This window comes from Theropithecus gelada, chromosome 2 (assembly GCF_003255815.1).
Source record: "Theropithecus gelada isolate Dixy chromosome 2, Tgel_1.0, whole genome shotgun sequence".
In the NCBI taxonomy this organism is placed as follows: domain Eukaryota; kingdom Metazoa; phylum Chordata; class Mammalia; order Primates; family Cercopithecidae; genus Theropithecus; species Theropithecus gelada.
The window spans coordinates 123,700,511-123,726,486 of NC_037669.1; the positions used below are offsets into that span (position 1 = coordinate 123,700,511).

Genomic DNA, 25,976 nt, shown 5'->3' on the forward strand with positions numbered 1-25,976 from the left:
CTTCCTTCCTTCCTTCCTTCCTTCCTTCCTTCCTTCCTTCCTTCCCTTCCTTCCTTCCTTCCTCCCTCCCTCCCTCCCTCCCTCCCTCCCTTCCTTCCTTCTCTTCCTTCTTTCCTTTCCTTTTTTTTTTTTTTTTTTATGAGATGGAGTGTCATTCTGTTGCCAAGGCTGGAGCGCAGTGGCGTGATCTCAGCTCACTGCAACCTCTGCCTCCCGGGTTCAAGCGATTCTCCTGTCTCAGCCTCCCGAGTAGCAGAGAGTACAAGCACACACCACCATGCCTGGCTAATTACTATGTTTTTAGTAGAGATGTGGTTTCACCATGTTGTTCAGGCTGTCCCGGAACTCCTGACCTCCAAATGATCCACCCGCCTCAACCTCCCAAAGTGCTGGGGTTACAGGAGCGAGCTACCACGCCCGGCCTGAGCTTAATTCCTAAAACAGATAAAAATAGTTATGTTTTAGAATTGCCTTGATGGTTTAGTGATATATTGTTTTTAAGATGGTTTGAATTGTATGAGCCCAAACTAGTTCCCTCAGTAGATGGCAGCTGTCACTGTTATACTGGTTGATACAAATGCCAATTTGTCTTTTTAAAGATTAAATTGAATTTATTTAATTCTGGGAGTCATAGAATAACATAAATATGAGTTAATGTATATAAATTATTTAGTTTAACGTATGAGACTCTTTAATTATATTTTGTTACTTTTTTAATAGGCAAAATCTCAAATAGTATTCAGTGCATTGGATGTTGCCCATCAGTTTATAAAGGATGTTAATCCAGATGAACCTAAAGAGGAGAATAATTCTACAAAGGAAACCAGTAAAATTCAGCATAAACCCAAATCTTTATTTATCCAGAGGAGCAGCTCTGAGGTAAACTGAGGAAAATATAGTAGACATTTTCTGATATACGTAATTATGGCAAGTGCCATTCATGTACTTAAGCTACAGAATTTTGCTGATAATTTCATCACATTATTATTTCATATGGATTTGTTCTTTATTAACCAAATACATCTTGACTATAAAAATCTTTTCAAGAAGATTGTTTTGATTCCACTGAATACTAGTCTTTTTGATGAATGATATTTTGACCATATGTCTTTCTGGACATTTTCATCTATGTCAGGAATTGGATGAGTTTGCGGAAAACGTTTTTTAAAAAACCACAATGCACTCTACAATTTTATATTAGTCAGGACTTCATTCAGAGAAGCTAAAAATATAAAACCTTGCCAAGAGTTTTAAGTGACAGGCAATTTCACAGTTATTTAAAACTAGATTTATACCAAATTCTGGCAGTTATTTAGATTGACTACTGATCTGACAATGTGCTAGATAAACTTTTATCAACTCATGCCTATATATTTATAATAGGCATATTGATTCTTTAGCAAGAAATGAACTTCAAATTTTGATCTGTGTTATAATCCTCATTCTTTTAGATGCCAGTCACTTTTTCCCTGCAGTTCAAAAACTGTAACTTAGCTGAAGTCATGCTGCTTGTTATGTGTTGACCAAGTCTGGGTTGAAGTTAAATCTGTTGTGTTCCAAACCCATGCTCATAGACGTAAAAGAAAATGTGTTCTATGCTAGTAGGACCTATTTTCAACAGAGGAAGTGTGCTTGAATTTTTCAGGAGTGTCAGCGTATTTGTGTGGATTTCACTTTCTAATAGACCTAACGTATTGAAGACCAGACACTGCTGTAAATATTTTACACATTATCTCCTTTTGTTTTTTCTTAATTATTCCACTTTTTCAAATGAGAGAATAGTGGCAAGGAATAGTTTTTATAAATTGCCAAAGGTAGAATTGATAATGGAACTTAGATTTCAGCCCAGACCTTCTGACTCCAAATTTCCTGCGTTTAACCATTATCCAGAGACTGTGGCTTTAAGTTTCTTCTTCATGCCTGCCTGCCTTTTCATCTAATTTATCCTATCAAAAATAAATCAGTAGCTAACTTTCATTGAACACCTTATGCTAGGCATTGTACTTAATGCTTTACTTGCCTTAAGCAATAATCACAATAACCATGTAAGGTTTGTGCTATTACCCCAATTTAACAGATGAGAGAGAGGTTAAGTAACTAGCCTTACTGGAAAGTGATAGTGTAGCCTCCTCTGTGTTATTTATTAATCTTTACACTAGATGTTTTTCTTGTCTTCATAGGTGACTATGTATGCTGTATACATTGTCTGCCTCATTGTCTTAACTTAAAAACCATTAATTCAATTATTTTATCCAGGAGTGTATATTAAAATCAACTGGAGAAACATTAAAGAAATACATATGATTAAGTTCAGCATCTCTGTGGGTGGGGTTCAGACGTGTGTGTGTGTGTGTGCGCGTGTGTGTGTGTTTAACAACTCCTCAGTGATCCTGGTGAGTGTTCTTGTTGGGAGTCACTGTTATAGATGACAGAGTACACAGTGAAGGGATAACCCTTTCATAGACTTAGTGTTCCTCTGTGCCGAAGAACAATGCTTCTCAAACTTTAATAAACATCGTAAGAATTGGAGATTGTTAAAAACTTGCATTCCTGGGTCTGTCACCAAATTTGGATTTTTTTTTTAGATATTTACCTCTGGGTTAGGGCTCAGGAGTCTGATTTTTAATTTAATGGCTAGAAGAACCAAATGGTACCAACGCCTGATGCCTCTCTTATGGGCTTCTTAATGGATCAAAGCCAATGGCACATCCTTGGAAAGAGGTACAGTTCATGAAAGAGCTTACATCTTATGAGCTGAAACCTGGGTTTAAAATAATGATGCTGTTTTTCTTATAGCATTGTAACATTGGGCAAGTTCCTTACCTCTTTTGATCTTCTGTTTTCTGTTTTGGAAAGTGGGGATATTAAAACACATCATCGTACAGGGATATCATGTACTTAGAGGGTAACGAACATACAGCATTGAATTTCTATGTGCATCTTCAAATGTCTTTTAGAATTGGGCAAGGTCATATTGGACTCTGAGTGGACATGATATATGACAGTTTTGAGCTGAAACGTTTAAGAGCTAATGTACAACCCTCCAGCTTTTTCTACCCTGCCACAGCTATGTGGAAGCTGATATTCCAGTGGCATAACTCCAAGATGCAAATGTCTGACATCTCTGATTCATTGCTTGGAAGGAAGCTTCCCTGGAGAGCTGCTGAAATTGCTGCATATTGAAATAATTTTATATTAAGTCACTGAGTTTTCAGTGCTTGTTCATTAGTGTAGCATATATACATAGACACACCGACATATTGCTTACTGGATACCAATAAGTACCTTCTCACAAATACTCCTAAGAGTCTATCTTCAAACTAAATTTATCCCCTCTTCCAAAACCTATCAGTGTTATTGTTGAAGGTGCCCTACCTAGCTTTCCAAGCCAATGAAGGCAGTTATTTTCTGTTGTGTTTTCACTTCCTCCTCTGCACATCCAATTGGTTACTGTATTAGTCTTCTCAGGCTGCCATAACAAAATACCTCCAACTGAGCGGTTTAAACAAGAGAAATTTATTTTCTACAGTTCTGTAGTCTAGAAGTCCCAGATAAAGGTGCTGGCAATATTGGCAATATTGATTTCTGGTGAGGTTTTACTTCCTGGCTTGTAGGTGGCTGCCTTCTTGCTGTGTTCTTATATGGCTTTTCTTCTGTATGCACATGCATACAGAAAGGAGAGAGAGAGAGAGAGAGAGAAGAGATATATGATGCCTCTTCATATTTATTTATTTATTTATTTGAGACAGGGTCTTGCTCTGTTGCCCAGGCTAGAGTGCAGCGGTGTGAATTCAGCTCACTGCAACCTCCTCCCATGCTCAAATATTCCTCCCACCTCAGCCTCCTGTGTAGCTGGGACCACAAGTGCACACCACCACGTCCAACATCTCCCTCTTCTTAACAGGATACCCAGTCCTATTAGATTAAGGCTTCAACTTCATGATCACATTTGACCTCAATTACCTCCTTATAGGCCCTATCTCAAAATGTAGTCACATTGAGGGTTTGGGCTTCAACATATGAATTTGCGGAGGGAGATGCAATTCAGTCCATAATAGTTACCATGTCCCATATAGGCTACCAGCTAAAAACTCTTGAATGTTTGGTCATTTATTCTATCCTTATTGCTCTTTCGGATACTGCAATTTTTTTCTTTATAAAATGATTATAAATGGAAAGTACATTTCATTCTCTTCCCTTCTAGGAGTCAGGCAATCCTTCTGGTTTTGTATGTATGTATTTTTTACACAAATGTTAATATGTTTGCTCTGCAAACATGCTTTTTTTTCACTTAACAATGTAGTTTTTATATCCATGTAAGTACAATATAGAACCTTCTCATTCTATGTAGCGACTGTAAGTACTCCATTTACTAGATGTGAAAAGACTTTTAAAAATCTATCTTTCACTGATCAGCATTTACGCTGTTTCAATCTTTTGCTGGTATATGCTAAAATATGAAGTATAATTTTGAATAATGTGGTTTTTCATAGATGTATCAGTATGATAAAATCCTGAAACTCCTACATAAAAAATTATGCATTTGTAATGTTGGAATGTTGGTCAATGTGGGTAAATGTCTGTACCATTTTGATTGGTTTCCTTGCAGCCAAACACTATTTCCTAATTTCCCTCTCTTTGCCACATTGGTATATGGGACTTTACAATGATTTTACATGTCCAGTGGGTTTAAGCTCCTCTGTGCAGCAGGCAGAGCCCTTTATATTCTTTCCCCACTTCCCTTTCTACCCTTTATATTTTCTCATTCTTTACTTTCTGCTATATCAATGCAAACTGCTTATAGTTCCATGCCACCAATGCTGTTTGACTCCCATGTCCTAGCATACATATCATTTCCTTTCTCTGGAATGCTGCCCTTGGCACTTTTTGCTTATGGAATTCTTGTTTTACCTTTCAAAATCCGATTCAGACATCATTTCCCCTGAGTTTTACCTGCTTCTTACACTGTTTTCTGTTGTGGACTTATTAACCTGTGTTTCTGTGGCCAACAGTTAGCATAGTGTCTAGTGTCTGACAGGTCCTCAGATACTTTTTGCTCAAATTTGAAATTTTTATATACATTTTTAGCAAAATACCCTGAATTGTACTCTAACAAACTGCCTGTTTATTTTTCAATTGTGGGCTGAATATAGAGATTTTTACTCTCGTGTCTTAAAAGATACACATGAATATTTAGCAATTTGATCAGTTAGGTAATCCACATTTGATAATTCAGCCACTGGTGTGGGTTTTATTTTGCTTGGGTTTCCTAATGTGGCTGTTCTCTTTGATTCAGTGTATAGCTTCCAAATACTACGATTATTTTCTTGTGTACTTGGACTGGATTTATATTTTGTACTGAATTCATCTCTCCACAGTCATCATTAATCTGAGGAGCATGCATTGTATTACATGCATCAATGAACTTCTTCATTCATTCCACTAACTTTTAATGAACACCTACTTTGTGCCAGGCACTGCTCTTGGCACTAAGAAAAAAGACAAAATCCCCAACTTCATTATATACTAATGGGTAAAGACAGGCAATAAATAAACATAGAACAAGGTCACATGGGAGTAAGTAATGGGAAGAAAAATAAAACAGTTAAGGAATTATTAAATGGTGGAAAGGGGGCCTATTAATTTTAGAATTGGTAGTGAAGAACTTTCTAAGTAGGTGATATTTGAGCATTTCACTGAGTCAACGAAATGAGGGAATGGCTATGTAAAGATACGGAGAAGGTTCATTCCAGGCATTGGGTATAGCTAGTACAAGGCCCTGAAGAGGAAATGTGCTTGATGGGTTCTCAGAACTGCCAGAGCGTGAGACTAACTGGTGCAGGGTGAATGAAAGGAGAATGGAAGGAGGTAAAGTAAAAGGCAAGGAAGTGCAAGGTTGTGTAGGGCAGTATAGGTCCTGGTAGAAACTTAGGGTTCCTGTTTTTTTTTTTTTTTTTTTTTAATCTGAGAAGGTTGTGAGGAGTAGGAGATTGGGGACATAGGGAGAATGTACACAAGACAATTGCACCTTTACAGAGAGAACACTGGTGAACAGCATAAAGATAAGTCGTCTGTTCTGTAGGCTCTCATCTTCATAATTTCTGAAGAGACCATTTATAATTGCCAATAGAGTTTTAAAGAACAGAGTAAAGCATATAAATAAGCACAACTTAAAAATATTCTAAGTTTGAAAAGTCTGATTTGTAATGACTAATAATTAGTTCTATCTGTATTTTAAAACGCAGAAATTTTTTATTAAAATAATTTTTGTGGGTGAATGCAGAAAATTTAATAAAGCATGCCTATATATGCTTTTGATTAGGTAGAAATTACAACGACAAAAAGAGCAGAATGTACAAAACCAAGAGAGAGTCTACTGTGTGAAGGGTCATTCAATGAAGAAGCTTCTGCACAGTCCTTTCAGGAAGTGTTAAGTCAATGGAGAACCAGAAATCATGATGACAAGAAACAGAATTTACACGCAGCAGAAAAAGGTATGGCTTTTCTTTTCTTTTCTTTTCTTTTCTTTTTTTTTTTTTTTGAGCCAGAGTCTCACTTTGTTGCCCAGGCTGGAGTGCAGTGGCGTGATCTTGGCTTACTGCAACCTCCGCCTTCCAGGTTCAAACAATTCTCCTGCCTCAGCCTTCTGAGTAGCTGGGATTACAGGTGTGTGGCACCATGCCGGGCATTTTTGCATTTTTAGTAGAGACGGGGTTTTGCCACGTTGAGCAGGTTGGTCTCGAGTTCCTGACCTCCTGACCCGCCTGCCTAGGCCTCCAAAAGTGCTGGGATTACAGACATGAGCCACTGGGCCCAGCTGGTATGGATATTTTTATAACACGAATGTTTTAAAATGAAGCTGACTTTAGTTTATTTACCTCCATTCTCTGTGAATATAAATGTGATGTTCCAAATCTATAAACACTGGGAAAGCAGTTTGCTGTAACTCCTCAAAGGAGCATCACCGTGTGATCATTGGTGAGTGGTTTAATATTCATCGGCCCTGAACTGGGCACTAGGGGGATTTGCATTTGTTTTCTATGTAAATTCAGACTGTCAAATGAATGGATAATTGGATTCTTTCAGTTCTTCTAGTAGAAATTTTTGCCAGGACAACTATCGCTTTTTTTGAGCAGTAATTGTAACACATAAAACGGGAGAGTCTGTGAGATAAAGAAGAATTTTTTTTTTAGAATATTTGACTTAAAAATGCAATTTCAAGAACCACTATGAACTTCAGGGGGAGAATTGATTTGTGTTCTCATTGTTTTTGTTTCTTTTTGAACTGCTTTTTGTTCTTTCATTTTTTTTAAACAGTTTCACTCCTACATTCTAGACATTGACGATCTGGATGACTGAACAGTATCTTTAAGTTTCCCAGTATGTCTTGAGGAAAACCACAAGTTTTTAAAGTATTCAATTTATTATTTTTATTACTCAGAATCTTGTAGTGTCTTCCATTTGCTTTTTATTTAATAAAAAATGTTAGATAATAAATTTCAATCATGTATCTTACTTGCCAATTTTTCTATTTTTATTTCATTCTTTTCCAGCGGAGAAACTCTGCTGATTATTACTCTTTTATTACACCGTGTAATTTCTAATCTCAAAGTATCACACATCATCTTCTAATTATAATTGAACTTTTAAATAAATTTTATTCAAGTATTTTTCTACATTTCTTTATTACACATCAATTTCACTGATATTTTCAAGACATTATTTGTATGCTCTCTTCTTTGTAGTTTGTATCTCAGTATACACCTCATTTTTCATTGACTGTGTTATTTTATGTGCTTTATACTTACTACTTCACGCATTTTTTTACTTGTCAACCCTGAAAAGTACTAATTATTCTATGGGAATACCTCTTTGTCTACTTTGAAAGCCATAGTATTTAAAATAATACTGTACCGAGTTGAAAAGTCACCAGATCAGAAGTGCAACTCTTTTAAAATTTGTTCTCCATAATGGAAATAACCATATGATAAAATAATGAATGCTTATTTTAAAAGACTTGGTTATAACAGAAAGTTACCAAGAAGAAAATGAGAACAGCTCAGTCTCATCATATAGAGAAAATCCATGTTAACATTTTGGTACGTGTTTTTCAATAAACATAGTTGTGTACACACACATGCTCCCACAAAAACTGAGTTAACACTAAATACTATTAGTTAACTTGCATTTTCACTGAGATTCTGTAATGGGCAACTGGCTATCTAATAGAGATATACACAATCATTTGTAACTCTTGTAGAGTATTCTATATGGCATGATTTAATCAGACATTTATTGATGGATATTTTATTTCTAATTCCCAGTATTATAAAAGATACTATGATAGGCATCTTAGCTATTTGTGCACTTACAGCGTTACCTTAAAATAAATTTCTAAATATAGAAATGTTGTCTCAGTGACTTGTTTTATAAAATTTTAATGAATATTGTCAAACTGTCCTCCAAAAAGATTACTGTGTTGGTTGTACTCTCACTGGTAGGGTGTGACATGACTATTTTCCCATATTTTCTAGTTCTTTAACTTTAGCCAGTTTGGTTGACAATAAATTATTATCATTATAGCTGGCTTTTTACCATTATTTGTGAAATAGACACTATTGACTATTTTTTGTCACTACCTTTTGAGCTAATATTTTAAATACACCTTATAGCTAAAGAGTCTCCTCCCAGCAAATATTATTAATTCACTTGCCTGTAGGTCTAGTTATCAACTTATTCACAAGCAAAGTAATCCAGGTCACCTCCCATCTTTATTTCTCGGGAATGTGCCATTGGTAAGGGAGAAAAGTGAATCACGGGCCAGCTGCTTTATCTTCTTCCTCCTCCATCACCCTTCTATGTTTAGAGTTTATATCTCAAACACAGTAGCTCTTCTCTAACATCTAGACAGAAAAAACAAAGAATTATTTTTTTCTTATTTTCCCTTTTAGCTCTGCTCTCAAGAAGTCTTGTTTCAAAATGAAAAGGGGAACTAATAGTGGAGGCATTTCTTTTCTCTCATGACTTGCTCATGTCCTTAAGTGCTCTTTCAGTTCAAGGGATTCTAATCCGTGTTTTTCCAAACTTTTTCCAATTGCTTTCTTCAACACTGCTCTACTCTTTGGGAAGAATAGAAGTGGGATTTCTTACTTTATTTTTGTTTTAATTTGTTTCCGTTGCTGGCCTGTGGCTGTTTCTGGAAGTTAATCATTAAAGTCTACAGTACGAGGCCGGGACATCCTGTAGTCTTAGTTTATAAAAAAATATTTTTTCCCATCTCTATTTCCCTTGATTCTCCTACATTTTTTTCCCCTCGTGATGTTCAGTTTGGAGACAGGAGTGATATGTGGGAGGGTGGAGAGACTAGTGATCCTGGATTTACACTTCTTTATTTCCCAGATATCTTCATCAGTTTTAAATATCTCTGAATAGTAATTTTAATTTAGTAGTGCTTCAGAAATATCTTAAACATCTGGAAGTAAATTACCACGTAGATATAAATTTGTGAAGAAAATTGTCTCCTCCAGATGTCATTATGAGTTATTTATTTCCCATTTCTCATAATGTGTAAATATTATTTTCAGTGGCTATAATACTTTATATATCTGTGTTATATCTTTATGTATGTGTTTATATAATGTACAATGAATGTTTGTATTTATAATTTTTATTTAAAAGAATGAGTTGCTTTAACAAACCTTCTGAATCATAAGATCCCTTCATTTTAAGAGATTGTTGAAGAAAACTACGTATCCAGTCACTTAATAAACTACCGATATTTAATACTTATACATTATTTAAACCTTAATCTATTGATTGTATAGGTAAATATTAAAGCATATATGCCTCACAGATGATGAGTTCTACATCTTGAGAGAAGATATGGTAATTTGTAAACTTGCTTGTATTAATTATGCACATAGTGTTTATTTTTACAGACTCACTGGAAGAATGTGAAGTGCAGACTAATCTGAAAATTTGGAGAGAACCACTTAATATTGAAATTAAAGAAGATATTCTATCCTATATGGAAAAATTATGGCTTAAAAAACACAGGAGGTATTTTCTGGAATTGTAATACTATTAGGAAATATGAAAGTTATTTATGTTTCTTTCTTATATGACATGCTTTCCTATAGCAATTTTATATGTATATTTCATCTTTGCCTACATAAATTTAAAGCAAGATTAAAATCCCTGTGAAGTTGCCGTTCCAATAAGAATTTTAATTCTATTTATGTATATGATGCATCATTAATTTAGATTTTTCCTTGATAAATGGAAATATGTATATGAGGAAAAGGCACAAATGCAGAAAATAATTTAAGAATAATAACAAAAATAATGTGATAAATGAAAGATTACTTAGAGAAGACACCAGTTTTTTCCATTAGCATTAACATTTGAGACTATAATTTTCAGAATCTTGTTTTAAATTAATTAAACCTTTTTCTAATTGTATTAATAATAATTAAATATACTTTATTCAAAGAGATATCACCAGATACAATCATCTAGAAATTTTGGCAAAATACAGGTTATTTTTTCGTAGATCTGAAGTGAGGCCTGAGATTCTGTATTTCTGAATTTCTAATAGTTCCCAGGTGATAATGGTTGCATGAGGGTGGTCTTTTTTTGAGGTGCAAGGTGGTGGAGGAGCTCTCTAGAATTTGCTTGATAAGTGGTCATCACACCCTTCCTTCACCTTCAGTTATGCAAAACCATCTCCTGAGGTGGCCCATTCCATCTGTGAAAGAGATATTCATTGAACTGTAATCTGTTTCCAGCTCATTTCTAAACTTGGCTCTAATTCTACCTATTAAGCCCACACAAGTAAAATCTAATTTCTCTTCTCCATGGTATCTCTTCAGATTTTTTAAATCAACCCTCATGTTTTCCGTAAAGCGTCTGCTAGATAGGTTAATACCTGCACCACCACTCACCTTCAACTGTTTTCAGTGTGCTAGATTTTTTTCTTTTGGATTATTTTGAAAAGAAGATATACAGATGGGTTTCAAAATAACACAAAGAATTCCTAAGTAACATTCACTCAGCATTCTCTAATGGTAACATCTTACATAAACATAGTGCATATCAAAACCAGGAAATTGACATAGGGACAATATTATTGACAACTGTACATTTTACTTTAATTTTATCATCAGTGTTTTCACTATTATCCTTACCCCATTCCAGGATGGAGTCCAGGATTACACTTTTTTTTTTTTTTTTTGGTCATATCGCCTTATCCATTACAGTTCTTCAGTCTTTCCCTGCCTTTCATGACCTTAACACTTTTGAAGAGTACTTGCCAGGTGTTTCGTAGAATGTACTAAATTTGGGCCTGTCTGATGTTTTTTCATAATTAGATTGAGGTTATACACTGTGAGGAAAAATACCACGGAGAATATGTGTCCTTCTCAGTGCATGACATTCTGGGATCATGATGTCAATAAATCTTATTACAGATGATGTTAACCTTGATCACATAGTTAAGGTGGTGCTAAGTTTCTCCACTGTAAAATCACTACTTTCCCTTTATAATTGATAAATATTTTACAGGAGATATATTGAGATGATACATCAACGCTATTTTCCCTTAAACTTTCACTTCCTAATTTTAGAATTTGTGAGTGAATTTTGCCTGCAGCAGTTAGTACTCTCCTGCTCTATTGCTGATATTCTATTTCATTTTTTCCTTCTAAATTTATTAGTTGGAATTCTTAAAAGAAGTGTTCCTTCACCCACTTTTATTTATTTATTCTTTATTTATGTGAACTCATGAATATTTATTTTATTTTGGGGATTGATTTCTAATATTATTGTTATTTATTTTGCAACTCAAATTATTTCTGCTTTGGCGATTGTGGACTCTCTCGGGTTGACTCTTCCATCCTTTTGACTTGTTGTCATTTTTTTTTTAGTTAGTTTGCTTTGAACATCTCCTTTTTTCTGGAACTCAATATGTATTTTCTCTTCCCCAGCCAAGGAATTGTTTTTCCAAAAAATACTGATTCCCTTTATTGGGGAATTGTGTTCAGAAACAAAGATCTGGACTCCAGGTGTGGTCATTACTATTCTGGTACTTCTAGGCCTTCTCAGAGGAAGAAACAAGGAAGTACACACACACACACATATACACACACAAATCCACATACACACATATAAATTTTTTTCTGTATCTATCCATCTGGATATCTATTAAAGTAACATGCATTCACACTCAGGCATTCCGAATCCAAACCAGCATCACATGGTTCATTTCCATTCTCCCTTTGCTTATTTGACAAATTTCTTTCACCTACAGTGAGAAACTTGGCTTTCATTATCTATAATATATTTATTAATTAACCCTATATATATATATGTATTTATACATACAGTAGTTTCAGAATCACTAACATCACTGAGAGAAATGAGGGACAATTAGTTTCAAAATTATTAATAATATCACTGAAATAAATGAATTTTCCACCTAGACTAGAGTCTTTTTGTGTCATGCTTTCTATCTGTAGCCTACGGTATCTAGGCCAAACCATGTTTTGCAGCATCACTTTGGCCACAGTGCTCATTTCTTTCTCACCTCCTTTAAGGTTGGTATGACTTTCATTGGGTTCTGCCCATATCCTCACTGATTTTTAAAATTTAAATAAACTTGTGGTGTACAGTTCTATGGGTTTTTACCACTGCATAAAGTAATGTGTCTACCGCAGTACCCCCGCCCTCGCAAAAAAGTTTCACAACCACAAAAATTACCTTGAGCTTCCTCTTTCTCCTCTTCCCTTTCTTAGTCCATAACGGCTTTCATCTGTTGTCCACCCTTACAAATATGCCTTTTTTTGAAGGTCATATAAATGAAATCATACAGTGTCTGTCCTTTTATGTCCTTCACTTAGCAGAATGCATTTAAGATTCATTCATGTTCTTGTATGAATCAATATTTCTTCTGACTGGTTCCCAGTTTTTGGCAATTATCGCTAGGTCCTTTAAAATATTTTCGTAATAGGTTTTTCTTGAATATAGATTATTAATTGTCTGGGTAAATACCTGGGACTGTGATAGGTGGGCTATATAGTAAGTGCATGTTCATTTTTATAAGAAACTGCCAAACTCTTTTCTAAATTGACTGTCCATTTTGCATTTGCTCCAGCAGTGTATGAGAGTTCCAGTTGCTCCAAATCCTTGTCAACACTTGGTATTTTCAGTTTTTTTTTTTCTTTTGGTTGACATTTTAATAAGGTGTGTAGTTGTATCTCATTGTAGTAGCTTACATGGCAGAGGTTTAAGCTAATTCATTTATAACTAATGTCCAGGCTGTATGTATTTTTTAAAGTATGATGCCCATCATAGCTCTTCAGGCTATTTTTCTTTGCAGGGGTACTGTGGTAGACATATGACTTTATGCATTGGTAAAAATCCACAGAACTTTACACCACAAAGTTATTCAAATTTTAAAAGTCAATAAGGATATGTGTAACAGTAGTGTGTATCTGTTAATTGCCTTTTTCTAATTCAGCAATTAGCATATAAATGTAATTCCAGAGTCACTTGTCATTTCTGGTGGCTACCTTTCAATGTTGGGTCATTTTGGGTTTCTTATATAATAAAAGAAGCACAATTTTGTTATTAAGTGACAACTGTCATTTGAGCTTGAACACATACAAGAAAGTTTCATCACAGTCACATCAAGGTCCTGAGCTGTGCTCAATGCTGCGTCTTGGCCAGTTTCCTTAGCAGAAAAGAATACTTAGTGAATATTTTCATGTTCACTAGGGTCTTATTTACATGGTTATTTTTAATGGTAATCTTTTTTTTTGAGCTAATACTTTATGTCTTGATTATAAATGTCAATGTAGGGCAATCTATTTGCAATTCACAGGTTTCTGATGCATTTCTGATGTTTTGCTTCAGAAAAGTTTCTCATGTAAATAACCATGATCATGATTTTGACTTTACTTTTGCCTATTGCTGTATTTTATATAGTAGGCTTATAAATATATGTTCTATTGCTTTTTTAATATTTTACTGATTTGGACAGCAAAAGTTTTTAAAAATTTTACCTGCAATCAATACAGAAGTATTGATAGACCTTTTATCCCCTAGCTTTATTGAGGTATAAATAACAAATAAAAATCATATATATTTAAGGTGTACAATGCAATATTTTGATACATGCATACATTGCACAATAATACCTTAATTAAGCTAATATATTCATAATTTCAGATTTTTGTGTGTGACACTTAAGACCTACTATTAGCTATAGTTATTATGCTGTACATTAGATATCCAGAATTCATTCATCCTGTGTAACTGGAACTTTATAACTTTTACCCAACATGTTTCCATTTCTCCCAACCTCCAGCCCCTGGCAACCACCATTCTACTCTCTACTTTTGAGTTTGACTTTTATATCAGTGAGATCATGCAATATTTGTCTTTCTGTGTCTGGCCTATTTTACATAGCATAATGTTCTCTAAGATATGGCAACAACCTAAATATTCATCAATGGATGGATAGATTAAAAATATTATATATGTATAATGGAATATTATTGGGTCTTAAAAAGAAGAAAATCCTACCATTTGTAACAATGTAAAAGTGTTGATAGATCTTAGTAGCAACACCTAGAGTGGATCTTTTAGATATGGGAAAGCTTAAAGAAGGAGTGCAGAAGTTTTGGATTAAGAATATTTTAAAGACAGATGTTAGCAACTAGCTGATATTCTGATTCCAGTTCCTTTACTCTTTTCATTGTGTGTACTTCTCAAGTCTAGCTAATCATCAGTAGCAGCTGGGAGAAGCTTTTACACTACTGATTCCTGGACACCAGAATGAACTAAAAATTAGTGTCTCTAAGAATAGGTGTGAGACCTAGCATAAAAAAAAAGTATTCCTTGGCCATTTGGATGGAAACAGCCTAACACTGATTCATATAATAGATTTAGAACCACTCATCACACATTTAACCAACTGAAAGGGTCAATGCTCAAAAAATATTTGCTAAATTCTAAAAGAGGAAACTATGGTGAAGTAAATGCTATCTGAAATGTATTTTATCTTTTATATGTGACATCATCTTTTAAAAAAAAAAAAAAAAGCACTGGTGCCAGGGTTTGAATATCCAGAATCCAGAATTAGTTCTCTGGCTAACTAGTTGTTTATTTATGGGAAAATATCACTTCAATTCTTGTGGCCCAAGTTTTCTCATTTGCAAAATATTGAGTTTAGAACAAACAATTTATATGACCCTGTAAACTCCAATAATTCATTATCTAGTTTCTATAAGTCTTTGGTTCAGGGATTTTATGAAGCAAAAAACTTCATAAAGAAAGAATATCTAAATAACAGTATATTTATGTATATGTATGATGAATTTTAGTTTGGTAGATCCATGTCAAATTGGAAAGAGGTTTCTTGTAGATGGATGCTAGTTTGTCTTTGACATAACTCAATATTTTCATCTGTCACCAAATTAAATTATGGATATAGGATGCCATACTCATCAAATTTGTTAAGACACAAAGTTAAATAATATATAAATATTGTATAGTCATCTGCCAAGACCAGCTCAGTTGAGGAGACCCTAACCCAGCAGCGCTAGAGGAATTAAAGACACACACACACAGAAATATAGAGGTGTGAAGTGGGGAATCAGGGGTCTCACAGCCTTCAGAGCTGAGAGCCCCGAACAGAGATTTACCCACATATTTATAACAGCAGACCAGTCATTAGCATTGTTTCTCTAGATATTAAATTAACTAAAAGTATCCCTTATGGGAAATGAAGGAGTGGGCCGAATTAGTTGCAGCAGGAACACACCCTTAAGACACAGATCGCTTATGCTTTTGTTTGTGGCTTAAGAATGCCTTTAAGTGATTTTCCGCCCTGGGCAGGGCAGTTGTTCCTTGCCTTCATTCCCATAAACCCACAACCTTCCAACTTGGGCGTTAGGGCCATTAAGAACATGTCATAGTGCTGCAGAGATTTCGTTTATGGCCAGTTTGGGGGGCTTGCTCCCAAAAGTCATCTTATATATACATTACATATATTGGGAAAACACAGATAACCACAGACTACCAGAAGATTATCAAAATTTTAATGCCTTTAAAGTTGCAGAAGAGGCATTATAAAGGAAGTACATGGTTAAGAACATGGTCTTTGGGAAGCAGATTACTTGAGTTCAAATTCCTCTTCTGCATTCACTACCTTAATGACTCAACAAGTTGGTACACCACTTTGTGTCTCTGTTTCATCCTCCATAAAATTAAGATTATACTAGTGCCTATTTAATATCTAATAAAATTTAATGTACCAAAATTTGTTAGAATGGAGCCTGGTATATTTAACATTTTGTATCCCATATTAACTACAAATATCATTAAGAAGGCTCTGCTTTTTACATGAGGACTTCATGAGTTTGCATGGTATGGAAGGGCTGTGCAACTACTCATATTCTTGGCTAAAAAGTGACCCTTCTCTCCAGTAATGTGGTTATATACTATGAAACCAAATATACACTCTTGACCTCTGTGAATTCCTGGGCTTCATTGCCTTCCATATTAAATGGGCTGCATCAGTCTTCACTGTTAATTAAGTAATAGATAACACAGCCTGAACACCTTACATTTTTATTGTAAGAGCCTATGTTATCACCCTGCTGTTATGATGGAAGTTTAGACAAATGCCTTCAGGTTCCCTTAGAACTCATCAACACAATGCCAAGACTGTGAACTAAAACTCATATTTATAAATTAGGTTTTTAAGTAGCATGGTGTTTTTAATGGACTCCATGTGGCTTTTGAGAGAACACTGACTTGTAGCATAACTTTGATTTTTAGCTTAAACAAAACTCAGTAGGATATGCAATTTAAAAATCTTCTGTGATGTCAAGTTGATTTACACAGGTTTTTCTAGTACATTAAGATTGTGTTATACAACTGTACTTATCTTTGAATTAAAGGTACAGTTATGGTTTCATCATTAATTTTGTATACTCACGCATTTGATAAATAAATCAAGAGCTCGTCTGGGAAAGTTTCAGGTAATATATTTCAGTCTCTTAATTGCTTCTTTCTTATTTTGTAGAACTCCACAAGAACAACTTTTTAATCTGCTACCAGACACATTCCCACATCCATGTGAAACCACTGGTGATGTACAGTGTTCTCAAAATGAAAATGATGAAGATAGTGATGGTTAGTTCATACTTGATTAGATATTTTTAAAATGTATTATTTCAAATTATATACAATAAGCATTAATCAGAATCTGCTTTTGGTTTTCTTTAATATATTATTCTCAGTTGTACCATGTAATCTTTTATCTTTAGATTAAAATCATGTAGACTCACTTCTTTCCCTTTCCCTGGATATACTTTGCCTTGATTTAGATGGTTTCATTTAAAAATGGAATGCTAATAAATGTGTATTTCACTTGAACTGGGAAAATTGGCAGTATCTGTATTTTTGTGTAGATATACATGAGAACACTCTTCTTTTTTGGTGGCTATCTTATTTGAAGAAATTGTAAAGTAAGATATATTCTTTGATGATATTATTTGTGAATCTTATTTCCTAGGTGAGGAGACCAAAGTACAACACACAGCTCTTTTATTGCCAGTAGAAACATTAAACATAGAGAGACCTGAACCATCTCTAAAAATAGTCGAACTGGATGATGTAAGTGCATAAGTGCATAATGACCATTCATGCTTTTTAGCAGGGAATTCATAATGTATAGTTACATCTGCATATTATTTTCAATAAGATTTCTCAAATAACTAATATAGCTTAATAGGAAATTTACAGGTGTTTGAGTTCAAATGTGCTTATGAGAATAAAACAATATTATTCTGAATGTAAAGAGTAAATTTGTGAGCTAAACTGGTGTTGTCACTTTTTTTGAATGAATGTAGTATGGAAGTTAAGAAGACATTACACTATTTTAACTTATATAAATGTAGTGTGATATTTTGTTAGTTTAGTTCTATATGTTATCAGGTTTTTTAAACAAATATCAGTCTCATTACATGGTACCTATTAAAATTTAAGTGTAAATTTAGTTTCTTGAATGTCATTTAATATTATTTTCTGTTTAAAGGTAGAAATAGTGTTTAAGACTTAAGAAGTTCAGTAAAATAACTTGAACATGACTTGACCATATATATAGAAGACACCAATAGAATCAACTAGAGCTAGGACCCAGTCAGAGTTAGAGCTCTGGACTGAAGGTTTAGGGTATGATACACTCAGTGCATTTCTGACTTTCTAGTAATATAGTAGTTGAATGTGCCACTTGTCCTAGATATTTCTCTTACTGTGGTTGTTACAGAAAATGACTAGAACAGAGAACTTACCTCTTTTAAATACTGCTTTCTTCCTTTCTTAGGTTGAAAGCTTCTGCTATTTTTGTTCTTTGTGTTTTTTGGCTAGCAACATTTTTATTTCTCCTCTGGATAAATTTGAGAGACTGGACAAAAACACACACACTACATACATGTGGGCATGCCATTCATTACATTGTTGATACACAGAGTAAGTTTATGATGAGCCAGTCAGAGAACTGAAAACCTCCTAGTCACTAACCCACTTGGCAGATAATAGTTACATATTTAAATAGAAGTTATTATTGTTGGGTTGGGGTATTACAATAGTGATAAAGTAATTGACATATCAACCAAATGTTAGTTGAATTTGTTTAGTTCTCCTAGAACTTATGTGTTATATAATTAGAGCTCTCATAACATCATTTGTTGGAAAAACGTATTCTCAATATCACCCATAAGTAAGTTGGTTAATGTGTAATAAATTTTTGTGAACTTACTAATATTATATAACATTAATTTAATAAGACTTATGAAGAAGAATTTGAAGAACCAGAAAATATTGTGCCTTACAAAGTTGAATTAGCTGATGCAGACAGTCAACCAAGGTAAAGTCTTTCTAATTAACTTTGTGTGCATATTGAGCCCCTTCCTGACACACACACAAAATCAACTTTCTTTTTAAATGTGAAATTTGTGGTGTCAAAAACCATGTGACATTAATGTTAGAGTATATTTTACTTAACCCATGCTTAAATTTGTATACAATATTGCTAATATTTAATAACATTCAGCAATTAGAAAACTGTCTAAGTGATAGGTTTGTACTCTTAGTATTTGGATTATTAAATAAATTCTTCTGAACTTAAGGGTTGTTATCCTCTGAAATGGTTGATTAACTTTGATATATTTCATATGAGCTTTGTTCTTTTCTCCAAAGATACTCTGGTTTTTCTTCAGTTTTCTATGAACGCTAAATAAAATGTTTTATAAATGATTAGACTGAGAGACTAAAAGAGCTCCTGTACTATAAATTACTTCGTAGGTAGATTTTAATGTATAATTCAGTAAATGAAGTGTAATGGTTCACTTTGTAATTGTGTTGGAGAATTTTCTCATTTCCAAATGAAAAATAGTATCTAACTGTATCTGTTAGTGATATTAAAACAGTCCTTTTTTGTTGTTGAAACTGTAGGATTTGTAAACGGTGGAATGAAATTCCTGTCAGGTAACCCCTCTACTGATTCTTTATTCAGACCAGCTTAGGCCCCTGTCAGTATTTTGCAATAGCTATGGGCCTGAGTGATTCCCCTGAATGGAAAAAGCCAGTGTTTAGACACACAGAACCAGCGATCCAGCAGCAAATGTGCTTTTGGAAGTAGAGTTTTTGCAGGAGAAAACTTTCTGTTCAGCAGATAAGAGGTTTATATCCACCACTCAATCTCCAAGGAAATGAATGGCATTTCTGTTCTCTAATTTGATTCTTTCATATATCTTATCACATGTTTTGCTTTGACTCCTGTGTAAGGTGTTAGAGAAGGCAGAGAAAGTTACTCATCATGGTTTGGCAGTAGTTTTATAGCTTTGGTTTGGAGGTGCCCATAGAACTACATTAATTTTATCTCTCTCCTGGGGATCATGAGTGACACAAGAGGGCCTTTTTGGTTGAGTATAATCCATAAGTTTTATGATGCTGTTCTGTAGAGCTTATATAAATATTAGGTATTATTAAATATATTATTCAGTTCATAAGGAATGTTATTTAAATTGTAACTATGCATATAGATAGTAATCATTATTCAAATTTGAAACCTAAATATCACATGCTGCTTTTAAACTCATATCTCATTGATGAACAAATAATATGTTTATCTAGTAGTAAAGCCTTGATTTCATCAGATTTTAATGAGCTTGAAAGATAACACTCCCGTTTTAGAAGAAAATGTAAGAAATCAAACTTATTTCGAGATATTTTGGAAAACAAACTTTCAACTGAAATTTTGCAGTTAAATCAGATTTGGTCCAGTTGCCTATCCCTCTTAAATCCATAATGTTATTAGTTACTTACAGTTGAGAATGCATTCACAGTAAGGTTAAAATAAATATTAAATTAATGTAAATAACCCTGTTCTATTAAGGTTTTACTATATTTGTTTTAATGACCTGGGACTTTAAAAATTTTCTTTTTGAAACATTTTTTCAATTCTATTATTTTGTTTGTCCCTACATGTGAAAGTTGTGCTTTTCATGATTATCAGAAGAATAGCTTTCTATATGAAAATGACATCCATCAACATCATGTTTTCCATAAGGGAAAGAGAGACTTCTTAAATCTTTGTCTGAGAAACAGCTCTACTTATTACAAAGATAATTCAAAAGGTAACATTTTTCTTGTTGCTAAATATTATTAACAGTGCGTGTTGGTAATTTACTATTGCAGTCTATAAAAGCTTTGGTATGCTGCTCATTTTGAAACCAAAAAAAGCTCAGTACTAAAATGAAAATTGGTTGAAAATATAATTTTCTAGTAAATATGCAATTTAGTCAATGGACAACAGTGTTCGTATGTGTAAGAAAAATCAGCCACTATAGGGTACTCTAAAAGTTATTATAGACTCAGCTAGCATTTAAAAGATTACATAGAAGGCCTTTTAGTGACAAAAGTCTGACTGGCACCCTCTTGCCCTCACTTGCACTAAATATTTTCCTGAAATGGGCTGGGCGCGGTGGCTTATGCCTGTAATCCCAGCACTTTGGGATGCCGAGGCAGGTGGATCACGAGGTCAGGAGATCGAGACCATCCTGGCTAACACAGTGAAACCCCATCTCTACTAAAAATACAAAAAATTAGCTAGGTGTGGTGGCGGACGCCTGTAGTCCTGGCTACTCGGGAGGCTGAGGCAGGAGAGTGGCGTGAACCCAGGGAGGCAGAGCTTGCAGTGAGCCGAGATTGCGCCACTGCACTCCAGCCTGGGCAACAGAGGGAGACTCCTTCTCAAAAAAAAAATATGTGTGTATATATATATATATTTTTTTTCCCTAAAATATTCAGATCTGATACAAAGTTTCACAAGAGATAAATGAAAATAAAAGAAATCACTAGCTGGGTGCGGTGACTCACGCCTGTAATCCCAACATTTTGGGAGGCTGAGGCAGGTGGATCACCTGAAGTCAGGAGTTCGAGACCAGCCTGGCCAACATGGCAAAACCCCATCTCTACTTAAAAAAAAAAAAAAAAAAAAAAAATTAGCTGGGCATGGTGGCAGGCGCCTGTAATCTCAGCTACTCAAAAGGCTTGAGAATCACTTGAGCCCAGGAGGCAGAGATTGCAGTGAGCCAAGATCATGTCACTGCACTCCAGCCTAGGCGAGAAGAGCAAAACTCCATCTGAAACAAAATAAAACAAAACAAATAATCGTGCTTATATATCTATGATACTGTTACTAGTAGTTCCCTAGGTACCTATAGATTAGAATGATGTGTGCATATGTGTGGTTTCAATTTCCAGATTGTGAGATCATTTAAAGAGAGTCACAGCAAAGTATCCTGGCCTAAGAGTCAGATTTTGTTTCCATTTTTGCCTTTAAATTACTGTCTGACCTTGAACATGTCACTTACTTGCTTAGACTTCATTTTCCTAAGCAAAAATGTAGGAACTAGATAATTTTCAAGTCTCCTTTTAACTATTAGATCTGATCTACCTAGAATTTTAAGAAAAATTAATAAATATATCATATGTGAAGATAAGATTTTTGAGAGATATCAGAGGGCATATCTGAAATAAATAGTTGTAAAACTGATGATTACTTTCTGATTGGGCAGCAGAAGATAGAAAGCAGTGGTAGATGTGTGGTAATCCTGCTGGTCTTGACATTTTCAAATACTAAACCACTAAATTATTATGGCCAAATATGAACTACAACCACATGGGAATTTAGGACTTTACAGCACTCCAATCTTTTACTGAAGTTGAGTATAGTTTGATCAAGCTAGTGCATGGTGTTTCTGTTGCCTCTGAGAAAATGATGCACATAAATGCCCATGTAATTGTCATTTTAAAGACACATTTTTGAAATGTTTACTTTTTAGAGCAGTTTTAGGTTCACAGCAAAATTGAGCAGAAAGTACCGAGAGTTCCTGTATACCCTTTGCTCCATGCACATACATAGCCTCCCCCATTATCAACTTCTGCAACCAGACCGGTACATTTGCTACAATGGATGAATCTACTTTGATACATTATTGTCACTCAATGTCCATAGTTTACATTAGAGTTCACTCTTGGTATTGTACATGCTATGAGTTTGGACAAATGTATAATGTGATATGTATTTACCACTTATAGTGTCATACAGAATACCTTCTTGTCCTAAGAATTATCTGTGCCCTACCTGTTTATCCCTCTCTCTGACCAACTCCTGACAACCAGTGAGTTTTTTTACTGTCCTCATAGTTTTGCCTTTTTAGAATGTCATATAGTTAGAATCATACAGTACCTATCTTTAATAATTGGATTCTTTAACTTAGTAATATGCATTTGAGGTTTCTCCATGTCTTTTTGTGACTTGATCTCTAATTTCTTTTAGTGCTAAATAATATTCAATTGTATGGAAGTACAATAGTTTATTTATCCATTCACCTATTGAAGAACATTTTGGTTGTTCCAAGCTTTAGCAATTATGAACAAAACTATTATAAATATTCATGTATGGGTTTTGATTGGGACTTAAGTTTTCAATTTATTTGGGTAAATACCAAGGAGCATAACTATGGGATCATATGGTACAGATATGTTTAGTTTTGTTTTAATAATTGCCAAACTATCTTACCAAAGTGGCTGTACTATTTTACATTCCCACCAGCAATTAATGAAAGTTACTGTTGCTCCATATCCTCACCATCATCTGGTGTCAGTATTTCAGATTTTTTCCATTCTAGCAATTGTGTAGTGTTATTTCTTTGTTCTTTTTTAAAATTTGCAATTATCTGTTGACATATGATATCGAGAATCTTTTAACATGCTTATTTGCCAACTGTGTATCTTTGTTAAAATATCTGTTCAGGTTTTTAGCTAATGTTTTGATTGGGTTGTTTATTTTGTTATTGTAGAGGCTTAAGAGTTTTTTGTATCTTTGCATAACACTCTTTTATCACGTATCTTTTCCAAATATTTTCTTTCAATGTATGGATTGCCTTTTTATTCTCTGGACTATTTTTCACAGAGTATAAGTTTTTATTTTAGTAAAGTTTAGCTTATCAATTTTTTCTTTGATGTTGTATCTAGAAAGTTATTGTCATATCCAATGTCATCTATGTTTTATCCTATGCTATCTTTTGAGAGATTCATAGTTTTGCATTTTTATATTCAAGTGTGCAATCTATTTTGAGTTCATTTTTGTGACGGTGCAAGGTCTGTGTCTGTATGCATTGTTTCACATGTGGATATCTAGTTGTTCCAGAATCATTTGCTTAACAGATTATATTTTCTTTGTTGTATTGCCTTTGTTCCTCTGTCAAAGATCAGTTGACAATATTTATATAGGTCTACTCAGGACTCTGTTCTGTTTCATTTACCTATTTGTCTACATGTATTCCAATACCACACACTCTCTTGATTGTTATAGATTTATAGTGATATTGATGTGAGGTAGTATCAAGTCTTCTGACTTAGCTCTTCTTCGATATTGTGTTCACTATCCTGGGTCATTTGATTCTCTATAAAAAGGCAGGAATTTTGATTGGGATTGCAATGAATCTATAGATCAAGTTTGGAAAATATACCTTGACAATATTAAATCTTCCCATTCATGAACATGGAATATTTCTCTATTTATTTAGAATTTTGATTTCTTTAATCAGAATTTATAGAATTCCTCATATAGATCTTGTACATAATTTTTAGATTTATATCTATGATATGGCTTGGCTCTGTGTTCCCAACCAAATCTCATCTCAAATTGTAATCCCCATGTGTCGAGGGAGGGACCTGGTGGGAGGTGATTGGATCATAGGAGTGATTTCCCCCATGTTGTTCTCATGATAGTGAGTGAGTTCTCATGAGCTCTGATGATTTAAAAGTGTGTGGCAGATCCTCAGCCCTTGCCAACATGTAAGACATGCCTTGCTTCCCTTTCACCTTCTGCCATGATTATAAGGCTCCTACGACCTCCCAGCCATGTGGAACTGTGAGTCAATTAAGCCTCTCTTCTTAATAAACTACCCAGTCTTAGGTAGTTCTTTATAGCAGTTTTAAAATGTACTAATACAGAAAATTGGTAACAGAAAAGTGAAGTACTGCTGTAAAGATACCTGAAAATGTGGAACTGACTTTAGAACTTAGTAACAGGCAGAGGTTGGAACAGTTTGGAGGGCTCAAAAGAAGAAAAGAAGATGTGGGAAAGCTTGGGACTTCCTAGAGACTTGTTGAATTGCTTTGACCGAAATACTGATAGTGATAATGGACAATGAAGTCTAGGTTGAGATGGTTTTGGATGGAAATAAGGAACTTATTAGGAGCTGAAGTAACGGTCACTTTTGATATGCTTTAGCAAAGAGACTGGCAGCATTTTGCCTCCCTCTTCCACCTAGACATCTGTGGAATTTGAACTTCAGAGTGATGATTTACAGCATCTGGCAGAAGAAATTTCTAAGCAGCAAAAACAAAGCATTCAAGAAGTGACCTGGCTGTTTCAAAAAGCATATAGTCGTATGCATTCACAAAAAAATGGTATGAAATTGGAACTTATGTTTAGAAGGGAAGCAGAGCACAAAAGTTTGGAAAATTTGTAGCCTCACCATGTGGTAGAAAAGAAACACCCATTCTCTGGGGAGAAATTTGAGCCACAAGCTGCAGAAATTTGCATAAATGAAGAGGAACCAAATATTGATTGCTAAGACAATGGGGAAAATGTCTCTAGGGCATTCCTGAGATCCGCACAGCATTCACTCCCATTACAGGCCTGTATACCTGGAAAGGAAAAATGGTTTCATGGGCCAGGCCTAGGGCCCCACTGCTCTGTTGACCCATGTCCCAGTGGCTCCAAGTGCAGTCAGTGTTAAAACGGGCCAAGATACAGCTTGGGCCTTGGATTCAGAGGGTGCAAGCCCCAAGCCTTGGTGGCTTCCACATGGTGTTGGGCCTGCGAGTCACAGAAGATAAGACTTGAGGTTTGGAAACCTCTGTCTAGATATCAGAGAATGCACAGAAATGCCTAAATGTCCAGGTAGACGTCTGTTGCAGAGGCAGAGCACTCATGGAGAACCTCTACTAGAGCAGTGCAAAGGGGAAATGTGTTGTAGGAACCTGCACACAGAGTAACCACTGGCGCACTGCCTAGTGAAGCTGTGAGAAGAGGGCCACCATCCTCCAGACCACAGAATGGTAGATCCACTGACGGCTTGCACCATGCAAGCCAGTGATGTTAGACAGCAAGTTTTATTAAAGTAGCAGTGTACAGCAGCAGCAAAGGCACTGTTCCTTTTGGAACAGGTTTACCCCATAAGCACTGTACCCAGAGTAGCATCTCAGAGGTGGCTCTGCAGTAATATTTTTAGCCACTTTTAATTTCATGTAGTTTAAAAGATGAGTTATTTGGAAATTTCTAGAAAAGGAGTGGCAACTTCTGGGTCATCAGGTTGTTGCTGGGGAAA

The 25,976-nt window shown here is 34.8% G+C and overlaps 1 protein-coding gene across 1 annotated transcript in view; it reads left to right on the forward strand.

Annotated features, from left to right (window-relative positions):
* ZBBX (zinc finger B-box domain containing) overlaps positions 1-25,976 on the forward strand; it is a 141,808-nt gene that overhangs the window by 50,816 nt on the left and 65,016 nt on the right. The window contains exons 10-16 of the mRNA XM_025376570.1: positions 721-879; positions 6,323-6,494; positions 9,939-10,059; positions 17,090-17,199; positions 17,582-17,682; positions 18,855-18,934; positions 20,563-20,705. Of these exons, the coding sequence (XP_025232355.1) occupies positions 721-879; positions 6,323-6,494; positions 9,939-10,059; positions 17,090-17,199; positions 17,582-17,682; positions 18,855-18,934; positions 20,563-20,705 (886 nt within the window). The remainder of the gene's footprint in view (positions 1-720; positions 880-6,322; positions 6,495-9,938; positions 10,060-17,089; positions 17,200-17,581; positions 17,683-18,854; positions 18,935-20,562; positions 20,706-25,976) is intronic.